Source organism: Stegodyphus dumicola, chromosome 3, assembly GCF_044657685.1.
Source record: "Stegodyphus dumicola isolate Sdum_Otavi_A_Nest chromosome 3, ASM4465768v1".
NCBI lineage: Eukaryota > Metazoa > Arthropoda > Arachnida > Araneae > Eresidae > Stegodyphus > Stegodyphus dumicola.
Genome location: NC_140770.1, coordinates 116,640,334 through 116,661,500, shown reverse-complemented (window position 1 = coordinate 116,661,500; position 21,167 = coordinate 116,640,334). Strand labels below are relative to the sequence as shown.

Genomic DNA, 21,167 nt, shown 5'->3' with positions numbered 1-21,167 from the left:
TCTCTCTGTCATAAAAAGGTGATGAGACTCGGAGCATAAAGCGCAAGTCCCCATTATGCTTCTGTGGAATGAAGACTGATGTACACATTTTTAAGCTTTCTCATTATATTCATGATGGTACTGGCAATATGAAGACTTCAAAAGTACCTGCAGCTGAGGTGTTTCACTTTATGTTAAAGTGGATTTTAGAAAACTGCATAACCATTGTTACTGAGATAGTATCACACCACATAATTTGGACACATCATCCAGCTGCGAACCTATTTTGAAAATATTAGACACATTGACTGACAGAGGTGAAGAAACTTTGCTTAGCTGTGTGGATGTGACTTCTAATATCTGATCCGCAACCCAAGTAGCACAGCAAACTGGTCGCGAGTCATGTTGCAAAAATGTTGCAATATGTCATCTTTAAGATGCCCAGATGTCCGTGAAACTCCACTGTTTTGCAACCATTGCAAAGATGTCTTTATTACATCTTTGCAGATGAGGTTTTTGTTGCATAGATGTCATTATTATGTCTTTCGCAGGTTATATTTTGGTTGTGAAAGCATTGTATCACGAAGCCTAAATTTTCGCAAAATTCCACCTTTTGCAACAGTTGTGAAAACATTGTTATTATGTCCTTGTGTTACATATTGATTTATGCAGAAAAATAAGCATAATAATTAATATATTTTCTTCTTTTTTAAAATTTTGTATTCCTTTATTTTTCTAAAGTTTAAATATTTTATCATTTCCTGAAAACATAATAATAATATAATTTTTTCTCTTTACACCAAATATGCATAATTAACAATAGCCTTAATTATTTTCAGTACTTAAATGTATATTTTTAAAATTTATCTTTAGACTAAATATGCATAATTAATAATAACCTTAATTATTTTCAGTACTTTAAACTATATTTTTTAAATAACTTAAATTCTAAATTGCAATTAATTGAGATTTCATCAATTTTTCCATTAATCCTTTAGTATGTAAGTGAGAGTAATTATGAAAGTGGTTATTATAAATACATAACATTAATACAGTACAAAGTCTGAAATCTGGACTCATCGGGACATCAGCGATTCCGTATTTGGGATTTTTCTGATATTAGGTCATCAATTTAAATCTGGTAAGATGGCATGCAGAAATTATGCAATTAAAAATATAAAATTGTAATTTATGAAATAAAGAGCAATTGTGATCTAAAGGGTATATCAATTTACAAAAAAAGCTTGATATTTATTTGTTTACTTTATTAAACATTTGTTTCAATGTAAGCTGTTTTAAGTTGCTTTTTTTTTTTTTTTTTTTTTTTTTTTGCTAATACTTTCTCTTTAATTCTAAAAACATAATTTATTATTCAGTTACAAAGTTCCACTGTTCAAGTCCTATAATTGCTATGTCGAGAATACCGACTAACTTGTCAATCAAAATTTTTTCCTTTTCAATGACCCCTCTATCATTTTCTTCACTATCGGTAGCTGTAATTTCTGGATCTGTGATTGATGATTGGGGTTGTTTATGTACGCACTAATGTACACTAATCGAATCACGAATGTCGCTGCCTATGCATCTAACTATCTAACGACGTATCTAAATGCCACATCTAAATTTCTGCAAGCGGTGGTTCAGCTATCATTCTATGATCAAATACTCAATCTAGTTTTAAAAGGATTTATTAAAATACTAAAATTAATCTAATCTGGAATCTAGAATTGAATCTAATGTTACATCTCAGGAGCAGCGTTCTTGCTGCATCATAACAAATCGAAAGTCAAGTTCTCACTGTTGCCATTCTGAGGCAGAGAAAAGTTTGTTTCTAATCAAACCGGAACTTTGGCATAGTGAAAGTTTCTAGTCAAACTGTAACATCCCGGCCCCCGTTGGACAATTGTCCAACATCATTTGGAAATGGGAGTGAGCTGATATTATAGACGGCTCGACGAAAGATTCCATCTGAAGTTCTGACGTCTACCACTCATACTAGGCCATCTGAACCAGGAAAGGTTTCCTCGATGCGAGCTAGTGTCCATTTCATGGGTGTCTTGTTTTTATCCTTTAACAAAACTAGTTGTCCTGCCTTGAGATTGGATCTCACTTGATTCCATTTTGAGCGGTTCTGCAAATGATTAAGATATTCCACGCTCCAACGGTTCCAGAAATTAGCTCTAAGTTTTTGAATTAAAGTCCATCTAGAAGACAAGGTCAAAGAATCTACAGAATCATTCTGTTCTGGTATCGACAAAAGTGGAGCTCCTATTAGGAAATGACCTGGAGTCAAAGGCTGAAGATCTGTCGGATCAGCCGAAATAGGTGATAGAGGTCGAGAGTTCAAGCAGGCTTCTATTTTGTGTAATTAATGTATACAGCTCTTCAAAGTTTAAAATTGTCGTTTTCGCGACCTTTCTCAAAATTCTCTTCATTGATTTTATATTAGCCTTCCATAATCCGCCAAAATGCGGGGAAGAAGGAGGAATAAATCTCCATGTTATAACTTCTTCGAAACTAAAGCGCTGAATAGGATCCGATCTACAAATTCTAAAGAGTTTATGAAGAACACTCTTCGTTCCCTTGAAGTTCGTAGCGTTATCACTCCAAACAATGGATGGTTTAGATCGTCTGACAATAAACCTTCTAAGACATGCTAGATAGGCTTCAGTAGACAAATCCGATATTTTACTTCTAGATGAATAGCCTTTGTACTAAAGCAAATAAATATTGTGATGTATGATTTAAACGTAACTCTAGATCTTTTCAAATTAGGCTTGGTGATAACTGGACCTGCAAAGTCCAGTCCTATTTTTTCGAATGGTCTAGTTATTACAACTCTTATCTCTAGGTAAGTCTTCCATCATTTGGTTTATGGTTTGGTTCCTTGTTCGAAAGCACGTCATGCATTTACTTATAACGTGTCTAACTCTGTCTTGTCCGGAAGGTAACCAGTATAATTGTCTAATAAGAGAAAGTGTTGTTTGAATGCCCGAATGAAGAGATTTGTTGTGATAATAATCTATGAGTAATTCAGTGAAATGATGTCTTTTGGGTAAAAGAAGTTGCTGTTTGTGGTCTTCTGAAAGATTGGAGTAACATAGTCTCCCACCAACTCGTAAAAGTTCATCTTCATTGAGAAATACATTTAAGGATAAAACCTTACTATTACTTGGAACTGATCGTTTTGACTGTAGGCACTTAATTTCAGGTTGAAATTCAGAATGTTGTACACATTTGACTAGCACCTTTGTTGCATTCTGTAGTTCAGAAGCACTCAAAAAACTTTCTTTTCTTAATGGTGGATTGGTTCTACAGTTGTTCGCAAACCTTAAACACCATGCAGTAGTTCTAATCAATTTGCTGAATGACGAATACCTTTTAATGAATTCATTCTCAATGGAATTTTCACCTGTGACTGTTGAGTTCACTACAGCTCCCCTTCGAAGTTCAAGCTCTTCATGATCCTTGAAATCTCTTACTGATTCTGCAAGTTTAGGCCACAAATCGATGCTCTGTAATAGCCACTTAGGTCCATGCAACCACGTGTCACTATTTCGTAGTTCAGACAGCATTATTCCTTTCGTGGAATTTGTCTTTGTTCCTCTGGTCAGCATATCAGCCGGATTTTCATCTCTAGGGCGATAATTCCAGAACTCAGGTGATGTTTTCTCGCGTATTTCCATTACTCAATGTTGGATGAATGGCTTCCATTTATTTAAATCGCCCTTTATCCAGTGTAACGTAACAGAAGAGTGTGACCAAAAATAAACATTCATCTGGAGTCTTTTCTCTAACTGTTCTTTGACATTTGAGGCTAATCTTGCTCCGATGAGCACCCCTATCAGCTCTAATCTTGGAAGGGACAGCTTCTTCAGTGGAGCTACTCTGGTTTTGGAAATGACAAAACTACTTCCTATTTCACTGTCCGTCGTGACGTATCACAGGTATATGACAGCTCCATATGCCTTCTGACTTGCGTCGGTAAAGCAATGCATTTGAATATCTCTCAATTCAGACTTGTTAGTCTTTCGGAAGTAATGTCGCAGAATGTTTACATCCTGAATTGCTGACAGTTCATTAATCCATTTTTTTTATTCTGTTTTCAAAGTCCAATGGTAACGGATCATCCCAATCTACCCCAAATTGCCAAATTTCCTGCATTAGTATTTTTGCCCTATTAGTGAATGGACTTATAAATCCAATGGGATCTTAAAGCTTTCCAATGGTTTTAAGAACTTCTCTTTTTGTCATTAACTTTGTTTTCCCTTGATTAGTTAGATTTTGTGATTCTATCTTCAGAAGGTCTTCCTTGTAATTCCATTTATATCCCAATACTTTCTGTTCCAGAACTTTCTGGGTTTCACCATTTTTGTATTCGTCAAAAACTTCCTGCAGATTCCCACAATTTGTTTTCCATTTTTGCATGTTGAAACCAGCAGCCTTCAATATATATCTAATATCTTCATATATGAATTTAGCTTTGTTTTCGTCTTCATCCCCACCTATTAAATCGTCTACATATAAACATTTGTTCAATAGTTTAACTGCTTTCTGATTTGTTTCTTTAAAGGTATTTATGTGATGTTTGATAGTAGCGGCAAGCAAAAATGGGCTGGATGTAGCTCCAAACAAAACGCGAGTCATTCTAAGTATTTTCGTGTTAGGTTTCCCATCCCTATCTGTAACGTTATTTGCCCACAAAAATCTTACAGCATCCCTACCTTCAGGTGACAGAGAAATCGGCAGCAAAAGCTATGCTATGTGTACGAAATTGTATTAATATCTCTAACAATGGTGGATTTAAATTAGGACCAGAATAGAGACAATCGTTTAAAGAGTATTCATTTTTCGAATGGCTGGATGCATCAAATACAACTCTCACGGGTTTGTCAGGTTGGATAACTGGCTGGTGAGGCATGTAATAAATTCTTCCTGTTTCTTCAGAACTTGGATCAATTTCCTCAGCTATACCCATTTTTAAATGCTGTTCTATAACTGAGTGATACTGCTGATGAAGGAGTGGATCATTTCTTAACCTTTTAACCAGTTTATGAAAGCGAACTTCTGCATTTACGTAATTCGTTTTTAATTCAGACGAATTTTCATTCCAAGGGAGTTTAACCTCATATAGCGTTTCTTTAAATTTGATAGTTCTGTTAAAATTCTCTAAAATGTCATTATCTATTTTACTAATTTCCTTCCCTTGTTTTATTCCCAATGTTCCTAATTCCCCAAACTGCTTTAACTGTGTTGAGACCAATTTGTCATCAACAATAATGTCCATGTTTAACAATTCACCGTTAGAATCAGTCCGGCCTTGAAGGCACCATCCAAATATTGTTTCGGAAGCTATAAGTTTATTTTTAAAACGTTTAAGTCTACCAGTTATTATTTCATGATAGTAATCTGCTCCGATCAAAAACATATTTTTGTCACTGAATTCACAAGAATCAGCTAATTGTAATCCTATTAACTCTTTGTTAATTTTGGAAACTGAGATATCAAGGAAAGGCAAATTAGTTGCACATATTTGGTTAGTTTCTAAAGCTTCAATTTCTATATTTAGGGATGGTTCACCTCTGTTTTCTAGTTTGTCTTTAACAACATTGTAAGTTTGTTCTGTTGCCTGGTTAACCCCAAAGGCAAATACGGACAAAGTCTCCTTTCGAATAACAGGTAATTTGCACTTCTCTGAAATGTCCCGAATTATAAAACTTCTCATCGATCCATTGTCTAATAGAATACGAATTGGTTCTAAATTATCCTTCTCAGAAAATGAACGTATCATCACAGTACACATTTGTAGCAATGCACTGCGGAAAGTTTCGGTTTTTAATTGACTAATCTGAACATCTTTACTGGATGGAATTGTCGACACGACCTTGTTTTTCTCCGATTTGGTTTCGAGTTGGAAACAAATAGACCTATTGTGTTTTTTATTACATATTTCGCACATTTTTCTTTCCTTACACTGCTTAATTTTATGCTGAGATTTAAGACACAAAAAACATCGGGCTTGAGATTTTAAAATATTTCTTTTCTCCTCCATGGTTTTAATTTCGCAGCGCTCCGAATCGTGTAGTTCGTCACAATATATGCATCTACTCGTAGCGACTGGAGCAATATATTCATACAGCGAACTTCTTTCAAACTGTTTACTACGCTTGTTGTTTACATTATCATGAGTGGAGTGGAGACGATCATTTGATTTATGCCTCCAGTTATGAATCATTCCCACTCGGTGTTTTGTTTTTGTTTCTCTACTTTCATTTAACTGCGTAGCTCTTTCGCGGCTTTCTATTTCTTTACGAATAAATTCCATTAATTCGTTAATGTTCCATGTTTCGTCACTGTTTCTACTGCGACTGTATTCTAATGTTATCTCTGATGGAATTAATTTTAACAATATTGGGCAAAGTAAACTACCGTAAGTTTCTGATACGACGTTCATTGACTTTAAGCATCTAATTTGAGTTTCACACTGATCATATAAATTCCTAAGATATTCTATATCCCTTAAATTTCTAACAGGTGAAAGATTTAACAGTTTATTCATGTGAGCATTTATTACCAAATCTTTCCTCCCAAACCAGTTAGTTAACAATTCTATAGCTGAATCGTAGTTCTCATTTGTAAGCGAGAGTCCGGAAACGGCATTATAAGCTACCCCACCTAGTAATGACTTTAAGTAACTGAACTTATTTACTTTCGATAATGAGTCGATTGTTATGGATAGCTGCCTCGAATTGACTCCAAAATTCCTGCCAATTGCTAGAATCACCAAAAAATTTAGCGATAGTCAATTTTGGAAGGCGAATAATTTTATTATTTTCAAGTTTGGAATCTATAGCGGTTTCATTAGGATCCGAATTTTTGAATTTGTGTAATTCCTTCAATTTTTTTCTTGCTCTAAATTGCCACAGTTGGATTTTTTCGTCATATTCTAGAGCAGATGAAACTTCAAGTTCAAATTCATCCTCTGGGACCTTCAAATCCTGTTCTATTTGAGTGTTTAAATCACTCAGAGTTTTTGCCTTTTCGTTTAATATGTTTAAAGTTTCTTCTATTACATTTATACTAACGTCATCGTTGCTTAATTCTGTCTCAATTTTCTTTAGTACCTTGGACACTGCGGCCCTTACTACTTTGCGTTTCGATTTAAGCTTAGCGACAGGATCTTCCATAATTACACTTTAAAATAGAAAACTTATCCTACCTGTTTTTTGCAGGCTTCGCACACTTCACACCGTGCTAATCCATACTTGCGAATCCATATTTTCGAATATTAGCCGGCTTCCCGGCCGATGCACCAAAAAATGTTTATGTACGCACTAATGTACACTAATCGAATCACGAATGTCGCTGCCTACGCATTTAACTATCTAACGACGTATCTAAATGCCACATCTAAATTTCTGCAAGTGGTGGTTCAGCTATCATTCTATGATCAAATACTCAATCTAGTTTTAAAAGGATTTATTAAAATACTAAAATTAATCTAATCTAGAATCGAATCTAATGTTACATCTCAGGAGCAGCGTTTTAGCTGCGTCATAACAAATCGAAAGTCAAGTTCTCACTGTTGCGATTCTGAGGCAGAGAAAAGTTTGTTTCTAATCAAACCGGAACTTCCGCATAGTGAAAGTTTCTAGTCAAACCGGAACAGGGGTATTGTCATCATAATGAAAAACTTCTGTTATAGCATCTTCATTTATTATCGCTTCTTCACATTTCTTTACAAAATCCAATAACGGGAAAATTTCATCTTTAGTTTGCGATGCCCGAAAACCTTTAAATTCGCGGCTATCAACTTCATCGTTCTCACCATGAAATATGGTAGCTGGCCATAAATTATGCCAAGTATTTTTTAATGTATTTGGAGACACATCTCTCCACGATCTTGTGATGCTCCACACAGCAGATTTTATGCTAAAATATTTCAAAAATTCTTGAATAGTCTTGCCATTGTTCAAGAAATTCAACATGGATTTCAACAAAATTTATATTTGCATTTCAGCATGCACACTAATCCGATATCCTTAGGCTGAATGACAGACGTACAATTTTCAGGGAAGAATAATATGGATACAATATCTTTCACTAAAATTTTAAGTGAAGTATGAGCCAAACAGTAGTCTGGAACTTTTGAGTCGTCAGGTAAACCGAACAAATTCAAATGTTGCCAAGCCTCTGGTATTATTCATTAATACAAGAGGCAGATTTTCAAACCAATTATTCATTAATGCTTGCATCATCCATGCTCTTTTATTTGCACGATATATAACAGAGAAAATCGTTTCTCCTTCAAATGCTCAAGCTCTCGCATGTTTTCCGATTACGAAAAGTTTGCATTATAAAAAAATTCTCATCCCTCAATTTTGCCGCTCGGTGCTTCCCCAAATTCCAAAAGTTTTGTCTTCCCTAAATTCTGCCGTCCGGTGCCGACATATTCTGCCGCTGCATCTGGGTTTATTCTTAATTAAAATAGCACTAAATGTTATCTTTGGCCTATGAGTTTCATTAACAAAATCTATTTTTAGCATATGAAAAGAAATTTTTGTTTAATTTTTCTTTGTCAACATTTCTTAGAGCATTTAAAAATTTATAATCATCGCCAAGCGTAATGTTAGTATAAAAGGTTGCCATACTCTTATTATTCAATTACTAAAATAAAAAAAAGTTTAGACATCACTGCATAAATAATTGCTGAACCTGACATGTATTGATAAACATGCAGTGATGAAAGCAAAATATAATACATTTTGACTCGTAAGTTCAGTGTTAGGGATATAAAATAGGTGAATGTTTCGGTTTGAGATATATGCCAAGCAGACACTCAGCTATGGAGCCAAAATATTAATCTCAAAATTTATGCTTACGTGAAAATTTATGCTTGTTTATCCATAACGAGGTGTTTTATTTAGTGTGTAAGTGAAAGTAAGAATCGGAATTTTTAAGTGAAAATCTTGGTATGTTTTATTATGGAAGGAAAAATTAAAAAAAAAAAAAAAAAAAAAATGTTTGTAGCCTTGAGGTCCGGATTTTAGATTTTTTTGGATAATGAGCATCTGGATTTTGAACTTTGTACTGTAGTAGGTTTTCAGCAAATAAAACTCAATCAGACATGAATAAAAGTAAATATATATATGTGGGTTAAAAAAAAAAGAGTATTTTTGATTATAACAGCATTATAACATTTATTTCTGTTAAATCTCAGAGGCATTGAAAATTGCCCCTATCATAGTAAATTAGGAAATGGTTCTTAAGGTAACATAATCAGTATTTTACTTGAACTCAAGTATAAATTTATGTGCGTTTCATATTAAAAAGTATAACCACTAACTTCTATACCTCCAAGATATGCAAATGAAAGACTGTATAAAGTAGTTAATAAATGTGATCAAAAATATTTCATACAGGAATATACCTAAATCTAATAACCAAAAAAAATTCTCTTGTTAATATTTAAAATGAATTAATAATCCAACAAACAGCATACATGACAGCACTATTTAAAAAAAAAAAAAAAAAAAAAAAACCATGAACTAGCAGTGTTTGAAAGTATAAGTAGCAGAAGGAAGGTAACAGAACATGCCGCGGTGCCCAATGAACTGGAAGTTGATCTGTCAGCACTCTCCTTATCTTCAGGGCAGATGTTCTTATTTTATTCGGCTTATAATTCCTTACTAAATGTAGTATTTCATCTCGATGTATTCCGTCTTTGATATGATTTAAATCAAATTCCTCGTCATTATAAATATCACGAGTACACATCAAATGGTTTTCTGGTTGTGATTTTCTAATTTCGACTATGCGTAATGTATGCTTTATGCATGCGCACGTTGAAAGAAATGTTTAATAAAGTAAACAAATAAATATTAAGCTTTTGTTTTGTAAATTTTGATATACCCTTTAGATTATAATTGCTCTTTATTTCATGAATTACGGTTTCATATTTTAATTTTATAGTTTCTGCATGCCATCTTACCAGATTTAAACTGATGATCTATAATCCAGAAAAATCGATAATCAGGAATTGCCGAAGTCCCGACGAGTCCGGATTAAAGTCTTTTGACTGTATTTCTTTCTCTTTTTCTGTCCTGCTTCTCCTGACTGTCGGTGAGTTTTCCGTCATATATATTGGACAGCCATTAAATATGCATGGATATGCATCGTCTTTTAACATTGGGCATTTTCTCGGAATTCTTAAAATCGGCCCATTTTTATCCATCTTCATAATCATATGTTCACGAAAATTGTACATTTTGCACTGTATGCGGTAAAATGTTTCATATTATGTCACCATATTAATTCAAATAAATTCGTCTTTACTTCTAAAATAATAAATAAGATCATATTTCAGTAGTGAAATAATTGCTAACGTGATTTTGCATTGATTTCGGAAATATGATTTTTTAAAATAGATAAAATGCACAACTTAATAACTTACTTTATGGATTAGTTTCATTTTGAAATATTTTGCTGCAATATTTATAAAAAATGTTTTAAGTATTAATTATTTTAAGAAAATTTTAAACAATAATTTAGCACATATTTTAATAGTAATTAAATTTAATAAATCAAAAGTATTAAATTTATATTTCATTAGATGAATGTACCTTAGATTAATATATTTAGATGAAATAAAGTAATTGAATATTGCAAAGTAAATCTTATGCAGACTTCAGATTCTTGAAAGGGCAGATTTAGTCTCTTTTCATTCTAAAAGTAACGCTGATGAACTATGAAAAAGATGCTAAAACGACCATGTCTAAAAGTGCTCATATCATGACTTTTCAGTGAGGTCGACAAATTGCCAAGATGCAACGGCAAATATTTTGCATCTTTGCAATGTTGTAAAGATGTCATAAAAGTTACCACGACTACTTTGCAACCTCTCGTACCAGTTTGCAATGTTGTGTGCTACTTGGGAATGCTGGCGGCTTTCAGAGAATCAAACAGTTCAAGAAACTCAATAAATTGAATTTTTGGTGTCATTTGTTAAAGAAACAACTCCAGTAACAATGAGTCAGATATATTGTGTTCTTCACACTGCCTTTTAATGACATCAAGCAATTTGGTTTTTTTTTTTTTTTTTTGTCTTCCACTTGCTCCTCGGCAAGTATTTTCCATATTTCCTGGATTCTACTGTCCCCAAAATGCTCAATAATGGAAATTTTAAGATCTTGATAAGAAACATCAGTGTGCACCTGAAGTATGATGTCTTGAAGCAAATCAAAAGTATTATAGTGGCAAATGAGTGATGCAATAGTTGAATTCTGTCTTGAGATCTGTAATAGGCTTTGGTATAGCTTGCAGTGTCCACATACCACTCAACACTCCCAAAATTTGAAAGAGTCGGAATTCTTGAATTAGCACACATCATCTCTTTTGAACCAGTTGTAGAGAATTCAGCTTCCACATCATAGCCTCAAGTTCTATACTTCAAGCCACCGAGGTCTCGTGCACCATACTTCTAATTCGATGCATAGATGTCTCCATAGGCAAAAAGCCTCCAATAGGAACACCAAAAGCATCACACATTTGTAACTCATAATCAACCTTGACCTGTGATGCCACAGTGGTGCTCCTCCTGTTTGACATGAACATGCACATCCTCCACCTGCCTGCCTGGGAAAGAAACTGAAGAGCTATGCGACTCGCTCCACAAATGTTCAGTGAGCCCAATCAGCCATGCCCACCAAACAGAGCTGAACATATTCCACTAATGCAACAATCAACTATCTCAACACAATGGGCTCAAAATATAGCAATAAGTCATTCCTCCTCATTAGCATACAGATGCTGGAGGAGGGTATGGGGCATCCACAGAACCGTTCAGTGCTCACAAAATTTAAAAGAGTCGGGATTCTTGAATGTAGCACACAGGAACCTTTTTGCATTAATGGTAGAGATTTCTTCTTCTGTATCATGGCCTGAGGTTCTATACTCTAAGCCAAGCTCTGTGATGTATGCTTTTGATTCAATCCATATATGTCGCTTCTTCAAACAAAGCCTCTGAACACTGAAGTCATGGAATGCTAGTGAACAAAGATTCAACCTTTGTCCAGAGAGTACCCCAACCTAAAGTTGATTCACACTTAGCAAACTACAATGCAGTATTAGGAGGATTGTAGATCAGTGTCTTTACCACTACTCTTTCCTCCATGGTAGTGGTTGAAGCAAAGGAAACAAAGGTCTTGAAATAGCCAAACTTTGGATTGAATTTGAATCTCCATGCCACTATAAGCAATTTATGTGTGCTTTGATATGCTAGTCCTTACAAGTTATAACTCCATGTTACTAAAACAGTCAAATTTATTAACTCATCTTATTCATAAAAACACAGAAACTATGCACAATACTCAAACCTTTTAAAACAGAGAGTAAAGACAATGTGTTGGCAGCTGGTGGCATATGCAGACTTTGCAAAACTACGTGATGCCAGCTGTCACAGCTAAACATAAAATAACCATATGTCTAAAAAGTATTGCAGCATTAATTTTAAATGCATTTATTTGTGTCTATAAAAACACAATATAGACTTTTAAGTGCTGTTGGGAGTTTACACAAAGTTGAAAAGATTTGAAGACCTTCTTAATTCAAGTTCTAGATTTTGTTCAAGGATGATTAATTTTTCTAGGTCTTCTAAATAGTGCATATTATATGTGAGATGCATAGTTATAGGCAGCTCCAGAATTTTTTGCACATTAGCCAGTCAGTGTAATTGATATCCTGTATATAAATTGAAAATATTAATAATTCAGACTAAAATGTACCTTTATTTAACTGTCATTTACAAGGAAAACTTAGCTAGTACCCTTCAAAACTCAGCACCTGAGCTAGCTGCCTAGGGATGGTCCTGGTTATATCATTAAATCATGAGGTATGAGTTTCAAGGGTTCACTGTGAAATAACTGCATTTAAGTTCCTATAAATTCATATGATTGTTTTTTAACATGATTAGAACTTTAGAAGCCATTTAGATGTCTCAGAACAAGTTTGAATAAATTTGATTTTTGTTACTGCTTCTTGGTGCATTTTGTATTTTGATTAGGTATTTTCCCTAAATCTAAAATGCTTTCTTTTTATTACACTTGTGCATTCATCAGATTAAAAACATTTTTATCACATAATGAAATTGAAATGCATTAGTTTTTTTTTCATTATTAATGAAATAATGCTTTTGAACTTTTACTTGCTTTGCACTTTTTTACAGCGCCGAGAAGTATCCTTATTTAATCGATTACTAACTGTGATGCGAGATCTCATAGAATGGCGGAGACAGCTTATTACTGGAACACTCACTCAGGATCAAATAAGAGAGCTAAAATGCCAAATAACAGGGAAAATAGATTGGGGAAACAGGTAATAGATATGCTATTTTATGCCTTACTTTATAGTTGTATATGAATTTGACAAAAGAGTATCTGTACTCTTAGAAAATCTGACAGTTACAAAGCTTAACATGTAAATACTTTTCAGACATGCAAATGGTAGAAGTTGTAAAGTTATTCATTCGGCAGACAGAGTAGATATAAAGCATGCAAGAAATGTACAGCATGTGTCAAATATGAGAAGCATTACTCGTCCTTTGTGCCAGTTGCAGTTGCTTCTGAAGGAGTATTAGAAAAAAGAACTTTCTGAGAACTCCTATATAGGAAGTGCCACTAATGGAATGAATTTAAAGGTTTCACATCACCAACTTACAAGAAAACAATTAATAATATCAATGAACTCCGTGATGCATGGAATAGAGTGATGAGATATTCAAATATTGTAACTAGTAGTTTCAGTAGGGCATCCATTTGGCATCATGAGAGTTATAGTGGCTTAGAAGATTTTTTACTGGGTTAAATCATATGTACTGAGAATTGCCATAAACTCACTGACAACTTAGCTGTCTGTTATTCAGTGGACTTCAGCAGTGATATTTGTTGTAATATCTGCCATTAATTCCTCAAAATCAACAACATCATGGAAGTATGATATTTGCAAAGAAAGAAATTTATTGAATTCAAGCTGTATCCCTGGTCACGTTTAGTCGTCTGTTGCAGCTTGGTGACTAAATGATTCATTGCCAGTATCTTATGAACTGTTGTACTGCTTATGCTGTTACAATTATGGGACCTGTTTTTCAGCAAGAGGAGGTTATAGGTCCAGCCATCCAATGATAACAAAACTACGTACATACATTAGAGTCTTGGCTAGCTAGATGGAAGATCCAAGTCAAGGTTGATAAGATGCAAGCCGTCCTCTTCATCAGAAAGACGAAAAGAAAGAATATTAATTAAAAATATATATAAAAAAAAAAATCTGAAAGGTTTCAGATTTTAAATTATGTCCAAAGTGGCATTTTTTTAACGTTTTGTGTGTTAGAGGGTTGCCACGCTACCTGGAAAAAAGTCAGGGAATTTGGAAATTGACCAAACAATTCAGGGAAAAGTCAGGGAATTTAAGTGTTTCAGTCAAAATCTGGAAAAGTCGGGGAATTTCATACAATGATCCAGCGTTTCATATTAAAAAGTATAACCACTAACTTCTATACCTCCAAGATATGCAAATGAAAGACTGTATAAAGTAGCTAATAAATGTGATCAAAAATATTTCATACAAGAATATACCTAAATCTAATAACAAAAAAAAAAAAAATTCTCATGTTAATATCTAAAATGAATTAATAACCTAACAAACAGCATACATGACAGCACTATTTAAAAAAAAAAATTCTCATGTTAATATCTAAAATGAATTAATAACCTAACAAACAGCATACATGACAGCACTATTTAAAAAAAAAAAAGTGAACTAGCAGTGTTTGAAAGTATAAGTAGCAGAAGGAAGGTAAGGAAGGTAACAGAACATGTCGCGGCGCCCAATGAACTGGAAGTTGATCTGTCAGCACTCTCCTTATCTTCAGGGCAGATGTTCTTATTTTATTCGGCTTATAATTCCTTACTAAATGTAGTATTTAATCTCGATGTACTCCGTCTTTGATATGATTTAAATCAAATTCCTCATCATTATAAATATCACAAATAGAAATCAAATAGTTTTCTGGTTGCAATTTTCTAATTTTGGCTATGCGTAAAGTATGCCTTACGCATGCGCTCGTTGAAAGAAATATTTAATAAAGTAAACAAATAAATATTAAGCTTCTTTTTTTTGTAAATTTTGATACCCTTTAGATCATAATTGCTCATTATTTTATAAATTACAGTTTCATATTTTTAATTTTATAATTTCTGCATGCCATCTTACCAGATTTAAACTGATAATCTATAATTCGGAAAAATCGATAATCCGGAATCGAAGTCCCGACGAGTCCGGATTAAAGACTTTTGACTGTACTAGGATTTTACCGCAAAATCTTTTTTTGTTTCTTTTCTTTTTAATAAATACCTTGTCATTTTGCAGTAAAATAAAAAAATAGTAATCAGTCATCTAGGCTAACTATATTTGCTAAAATATCGTTGATTATTCTAATTCAATTTTTAAGTAATTATCTTCATTTTTATGTTATTCATATCATTTAATGTTGCTTCTTCCCTCTAAATTTATTTATCATTAGTAAATAATATTTCCAAATTTCAGGAAATTTTCTCTGGCATAATCCTGAAATTAATTCTAGCAGTATGATGACATCACCAAATTTAATGCACATATTTTTTCCTTATGTATGCTGCAAAATAAATATAAAATACCTCAATTTAGTAAAAACATATCATTAAATAGATTTCTTTCTTTCATTTAGCTGCAGAATATCTGCAAAAAAAGCCTTATTTTATTCCAGATTGGGCAGATTCTAATCTCAATCTTCAGTGGAGAAAACAACTCCTATTATAATTATATTTGTGTTTTCAAGTGTTAAGGTGCCTTTTAAAAAGACACCTCACACAAATTAAATTTACCTAAAATCTAACCTAACTTTTAGCATTGCGTTGTGATTTATAAGAACCGGATTAGCCTCATGTTGAACTGGTGATGATCATGAGTAATAATTAAGTAAAACATACAATTGTTATCCAATGTATATATTTTAAATTTTATTAAGTTTCTTAAGTGGAAAAGTAAAATTATCAAACAAAGTGTACCATGAATAATTAAGAATAAATGTCCTCTGGGATTTATTGAATAATTAAGTGAATTTGCTACACAGTACAGGTAATACCATAATTAATTTACCTCTTAGCACAGCCAACGAACATTACGTGAATAGACTGGAATTTTCTCAAAACATACATGGAAAACCTGGAAAAGTCAGGGAATTTCATTCTCCTGTTTGAGTAGCAACCCTGGTGTTACCTTTATTTATTAAATATCACGTTCTTTGTACTTAAACCGTAAAATTCAGTTCAATAGCAATGTCTCAAAATAATTTTAAAATGAGCATATCTTTAGAATTTCCGATGCACAGTTTCACGCGCTGGAGATAAAAAGGTCCCCCCCCCCCCGTAGAGTGTTGCCGTTGCATGAAATTCTTGAGTTTGTTAATCAAAAATTCGTTAAAGTTTTACAAAATATGAAATCAATAATAAAACAAACTCCAAATTTCAAATTTGGTCTTCCACATGCCCATATTCGTAGGAGAATTACGCCATTCAAAATGCCGATGGCTGTATGTACCATTATTTTATCACAATGCGAAAAATATGCATACATTTATGGAGATTTTTCATTATTTAGTTTCTTCAAATATAATGTAGGACTCTAACATTTGATGGTAACAGTTTGAAAATGAAAGTATTTTATTTTGTATATCTTTTATTTATACTGACTCAACACGAAACGAAAACAATAGTCCTTCAGGGACAAATCCCCTTTGACTAAAAATCTCAAGTTCTATGGCACTGAAGAACTGGTTCACATTCCTGAAGAACCGGGTGTGGTTCAATTAAGAGTGTATTATTACAATCTTGCTAAAAAATTTCATGAGCAGCAAAGACAGATTAACAATCCTGATATTAAAATCTGTAACTACGTCATACTGATTTAAATAACATCAGTAGGTCTCTGGCTATTCTTAATACTTGGAATATGTAAATTCTATGTACTCACTATATTTTGGCTCATTTTATTTTATTTTGTGTATTTTTTTATTTATAGTGATTCAACGCAAAACAAAAACAATAGTCTTTCAGGGACAAACCCCCTTTGACTAAAAATCTCAAGTTCTGTGGCACCTCTTTCCCTGGACCAAGCAGGTCTTTTATCTTGGGGTGATCCTCAATAATGCTCTCACATGGCCCCCACATATCACATCAATTAATTTAGAAGTTGGGTGCATAAAGCTCGACTTTTCCCCTTAATTGCTTGAAACGTTGTTTTATCTGTAGATAAGAAGTTACTCATTTATAAATCCATTCTAAATCTCTTGCTCTATTATAAGTCCAGTTTAGGCATATGCCTGTAAAACTAATCGTAAAAAATTAGAATTATGTTAAAATAGTGTTCTACAATAGATTACAAGTGTCGAGTGGTACATTCGTAATAACTACGTCCATGAAGAACTGGGTGTGGTTCAATTAAAAGTGTATTATTACAATCTTGCTAAAAAATTTCATGGCCAGCAAAGACAGATTAACAATCCTATTGTTAAAATCTGTAACTACGTCATACTGATTTAAATAACATCAATAGGTTTCTGACTATTCTGGAATATGTAAATTCTATGTATTCATTGTATTTTTGGCTCATTTTATTTAATTTTGTGTATTTTCTGTGTTGGATTCCCTGTGTTATATTCTTATGTAGTCTACTGAGTACTATGTATTTATATTGGATTTCAAGTACTCCCTAATTTGAACTGCCTGATTATGATGTATTTTTGTCATGTTTTCACCAGCTTGACAGCAGGGCCTCCAATTCTATATGATACTCTGTTCTAAAAGTTTTATTTGTTTCTGATTTATTAATCTTGTTAACTCACTTAATTTGTTAAAAAAAATTAGATATCTTTATCAGGTTATTTACCGCATTATTTGAAATGTAAAAATTATTCTGCAAGGGGTAGGGCTTCAAGCTCAGGTACCTTGGTGTCTGACACCACTCCGCTGGAGGATGCTCTTGTATATGAGGTGAACATCATGAAAAAAAATCATCTTGGTCACAACTCTCTTTCTGTTAGATAGCTTTTCTAGATCTTTTTCATTCAAACTTGTGAGACACATTATGAGACTAATTATAGTCATGTCATAATGCAAGTTTGCTGAGCAATTATTCAGTATCTGGCAGAAAGTTCTGAAGAAACAGCATTCTTCATCAGCGTGAATTTTTTGTTATATCCTTGTATGTTGTTACCAGATAGGGCTGTACTAATATATAATATATTGCCACTTATTGTGACACAAAATCACATTATTTCAGTAGTTGCTTAAGAAACCAAGTGATATAAAAACAAACACAGTTTGTAAAAATTTACTACATTGTATATACAGTGTTGAGCATCAACCTATAGGTTGCAGGTAATTGTAACCTGACTATCAAACTGAGGGTTACTGGTGACTTATAATAGTGCTGTAAATTACTGATAATGTACAGTTTTGTTTTAATTTTATATATGTTTGATATAATTTACAAAATACATTTATTGTGTAATATTTTCAACTGATAAATTTGTGCAGCATAATTTTATTAACAGAAAAGACAGCTAACATCATGTGTTATATACCTAGTGTTGAATTATCTTCTGTCTTCTTTTTTGTTAAAAAAAATAAATGCTTTTTATGTGATTGAAAACTGTTACAGTCTAAGTCCAAAATTTGAACATCCAATATTCTGAATGATTATTATATCCTTCTAGCCTGCCGTATGATAAAAAAATGGGATTGGTCAGAATATATTCTGAATGATATAATATCTGGACCACCGGCAATTTTTTTTAACTAAGTCTTGGAAAACAAGGGGGACAAGTGTTGTAAAAGCAGTTCTTCCAACTGACTGAGATTCCTGTATCTCACTTGCAAATACCTGCTGGTTCACTTTGTGGTCAATAATAATACATTAATTGGCATAATCCATGACCATACTTTCATTTTTTTGAGTGATTGTTAGGGGGTTAACATTTTTCTTTCTAACCTAAGCAGTAAGTAAAGGTTTAAGGCATATTTACTTAAAGTGGAAAGTTGCTGATGCTTTTTTTTTTTTTTTTTTTTTTTTGCCATAGGAGTTCAGAAAAGAGAAAAAATAAAATTCTGAAGAACTTAGGTTACATTATTTATTACATTAAGTTCAGTTAAGAAATTGTACTCTTCCTTAACTTTCTAATTTGATCGACCTTATTATTTTTTCGCAGGCTATTATTATTACAACTGTCTAATCAAAGTTAAAATTTGAATTTTTAATTATTTCCAAAAGAGTTTCTTGTCCTGGAGCTGTAGGAAGTTCCACAAAGTAAAAGCATATTTAGTAATTGCCTTCTACAGCCTTGGGCAGAAAAAATGACGTTGTGATTCAGACTTATGAAAGTGTGATTTCAAGATTAGGCAGAACAGCAACCTTGTTTGGGTGTAGATTTTGAATGTTATAGAAGGCAAAATTTTCAAATTAATGGAATTTGTGAAGAAATGGGGAGAGTGATAGTAAATGAAGATAATATAGCTAGTTTCCTATTGTAATGACAGTGTCCCAATCAGCAGTTAACTAACAGATGGCAAAATTTGTAGTATCATTTAAACATAGAAAGTATCATTATCAGTAATGAAGAAAGAGACAGAGGTTTTTGAGAATGAAAAGGTTTTGATTGATAGTTTATTGGAATTCTTGACACAGCTATTACAGGGTTTGAACAGTAGAACTTGAAAAAAGATATATCATGCAACTAAACATGAAATAATGTGTATCTATGAAATTAAATTTCAATTTGATTAAGATCGTAAATGCTTCATATTTCATATTTTAAATTTTATGAAAGCTATATGTCATCTTACTAGATTTAAATTGTTGATCTAAAATAGAGAAATTTTTAAAAATCTTGAGTTAGCGAACTCCTGATGATTCCAGATCGTGGACTTTGTACAGTAATTTTGTATGTTTCTTTACCACATTTTGTTTTTATATAAAATGAGATTAATAATAAAAAACTTAGCAAAATAAGTTAATGATAAATAATTAATGAAATCATGTTATTTTCATGGTGCAGGCAGCTAGGGTTAGATCTTGTTCCTCGATTAAATAATGAAGTTGTAGATCCAGATTCTCTTAGTCCTATTGAATTGCATCAAGTGGTAAGAATTTAATTTTTTTATATTTAGAATTCAACTGCATATAATATAGGTATAATTTAATTTTTAGCTTTGTTTTATAAAATTAAATAGAACTAGTATATAATTCAGCTCTTTGAACAACTTTAGCTGTTTGAATTAGAATTATTTGCTGTACCATGCTGTTTAGTTTATGAGGGTGACATCGCATGTTTTTAGATCTGGCAGCACAAAATGAAGTGAAGTAATGTCACGCAGCTATGTTGCAGATATGAATGAGCCGGTGGCATATGATGGTTCTACAGAATGTAATTGTGAATTTTGTTTTGTGTATAAAATGAAGTGAATTTTTTTGGTATATCAGCCAGAAAATGGAGCTAGCATAGAAGGGTTTCCAACTAAGGAATATGAGTGATTTTTTGTTTGGTTTGTCACCAATGTTATGCTATTCTTTTAATTAGTTAAATGAGTTTCACCATAGAGGACAAAAGCTGGGTGCATGACCAGCAACATGACAATCATCATGCAATAGTGACATCTAGGAAAGTGTGAACAAAGTATGTTATATGATTTAAGAGAATGAGCAGGTGATGTATATGAACATATGTACATTTCTGGACATTGGCATGAGACAAGTTCAAGCAATGGTTACCTTGTTCAAAAGCTGTGTTGCATATAAATTCTCCATGAACTGTCAACCAAAGAAATTGAATTGTGAGAAGAAGCTTTAACTTTAATGGCACAGCAACAGCATGGATCTGAGAAACCTGTCAAAGTGCTACAGTGAACAATTTTAACACAGTTTCTTTTAATTCTTATTTCTTTTTTTGTTGCAAGTATCTTTAAGTAGCCAGCATTACATAAAAAATCTGTTTCATAATACGAGAAGATAAGAAAAAGTCCTGTGTAATGATTGAATGGAAGTAGCCAGCATTGCATAAAAAATCTATTTCATAATACGAGAAGATAAGAAAAAGTCCTATG

General features: G+C 32.9%; 1 protein-coding gene across 2 annotated transcripts in view; it reads left to right on the top strand.

Moving 5' to 3' along the window:
• Window positions 1-21,167, top strand: part of spg (dedicator of cytokinesis spg) — a 267,982-nt gene that overhangs the window by 31,017 nt on the left and 215,798 nt on the right. The window contains exons 1-3 of one of the 2 annotated variants that reach the window (XM_085813220.1): window positions 9,967-10,101; window positions 13,202-13,350; window positions 20,123-20,207. In XM_085813220.1, the coding sequence (XP_085669346.1) occupies window positions 13,241-13,350; window positions 20,123-20,207 (195 nt within the window). In that variant the 5' untranslated portion in view covers window positions 9,967-10,101; window positions 13,202-13,240. Of the gene's footprint in view, window positions 1-9,966; window positions 10,102-13,201; window positions 13,351-20,122; window positions 20,208-21,167 lie in introns of those variants that run through there. The other variant, XM_035372971.2, reaches the window with a different exon arrangement.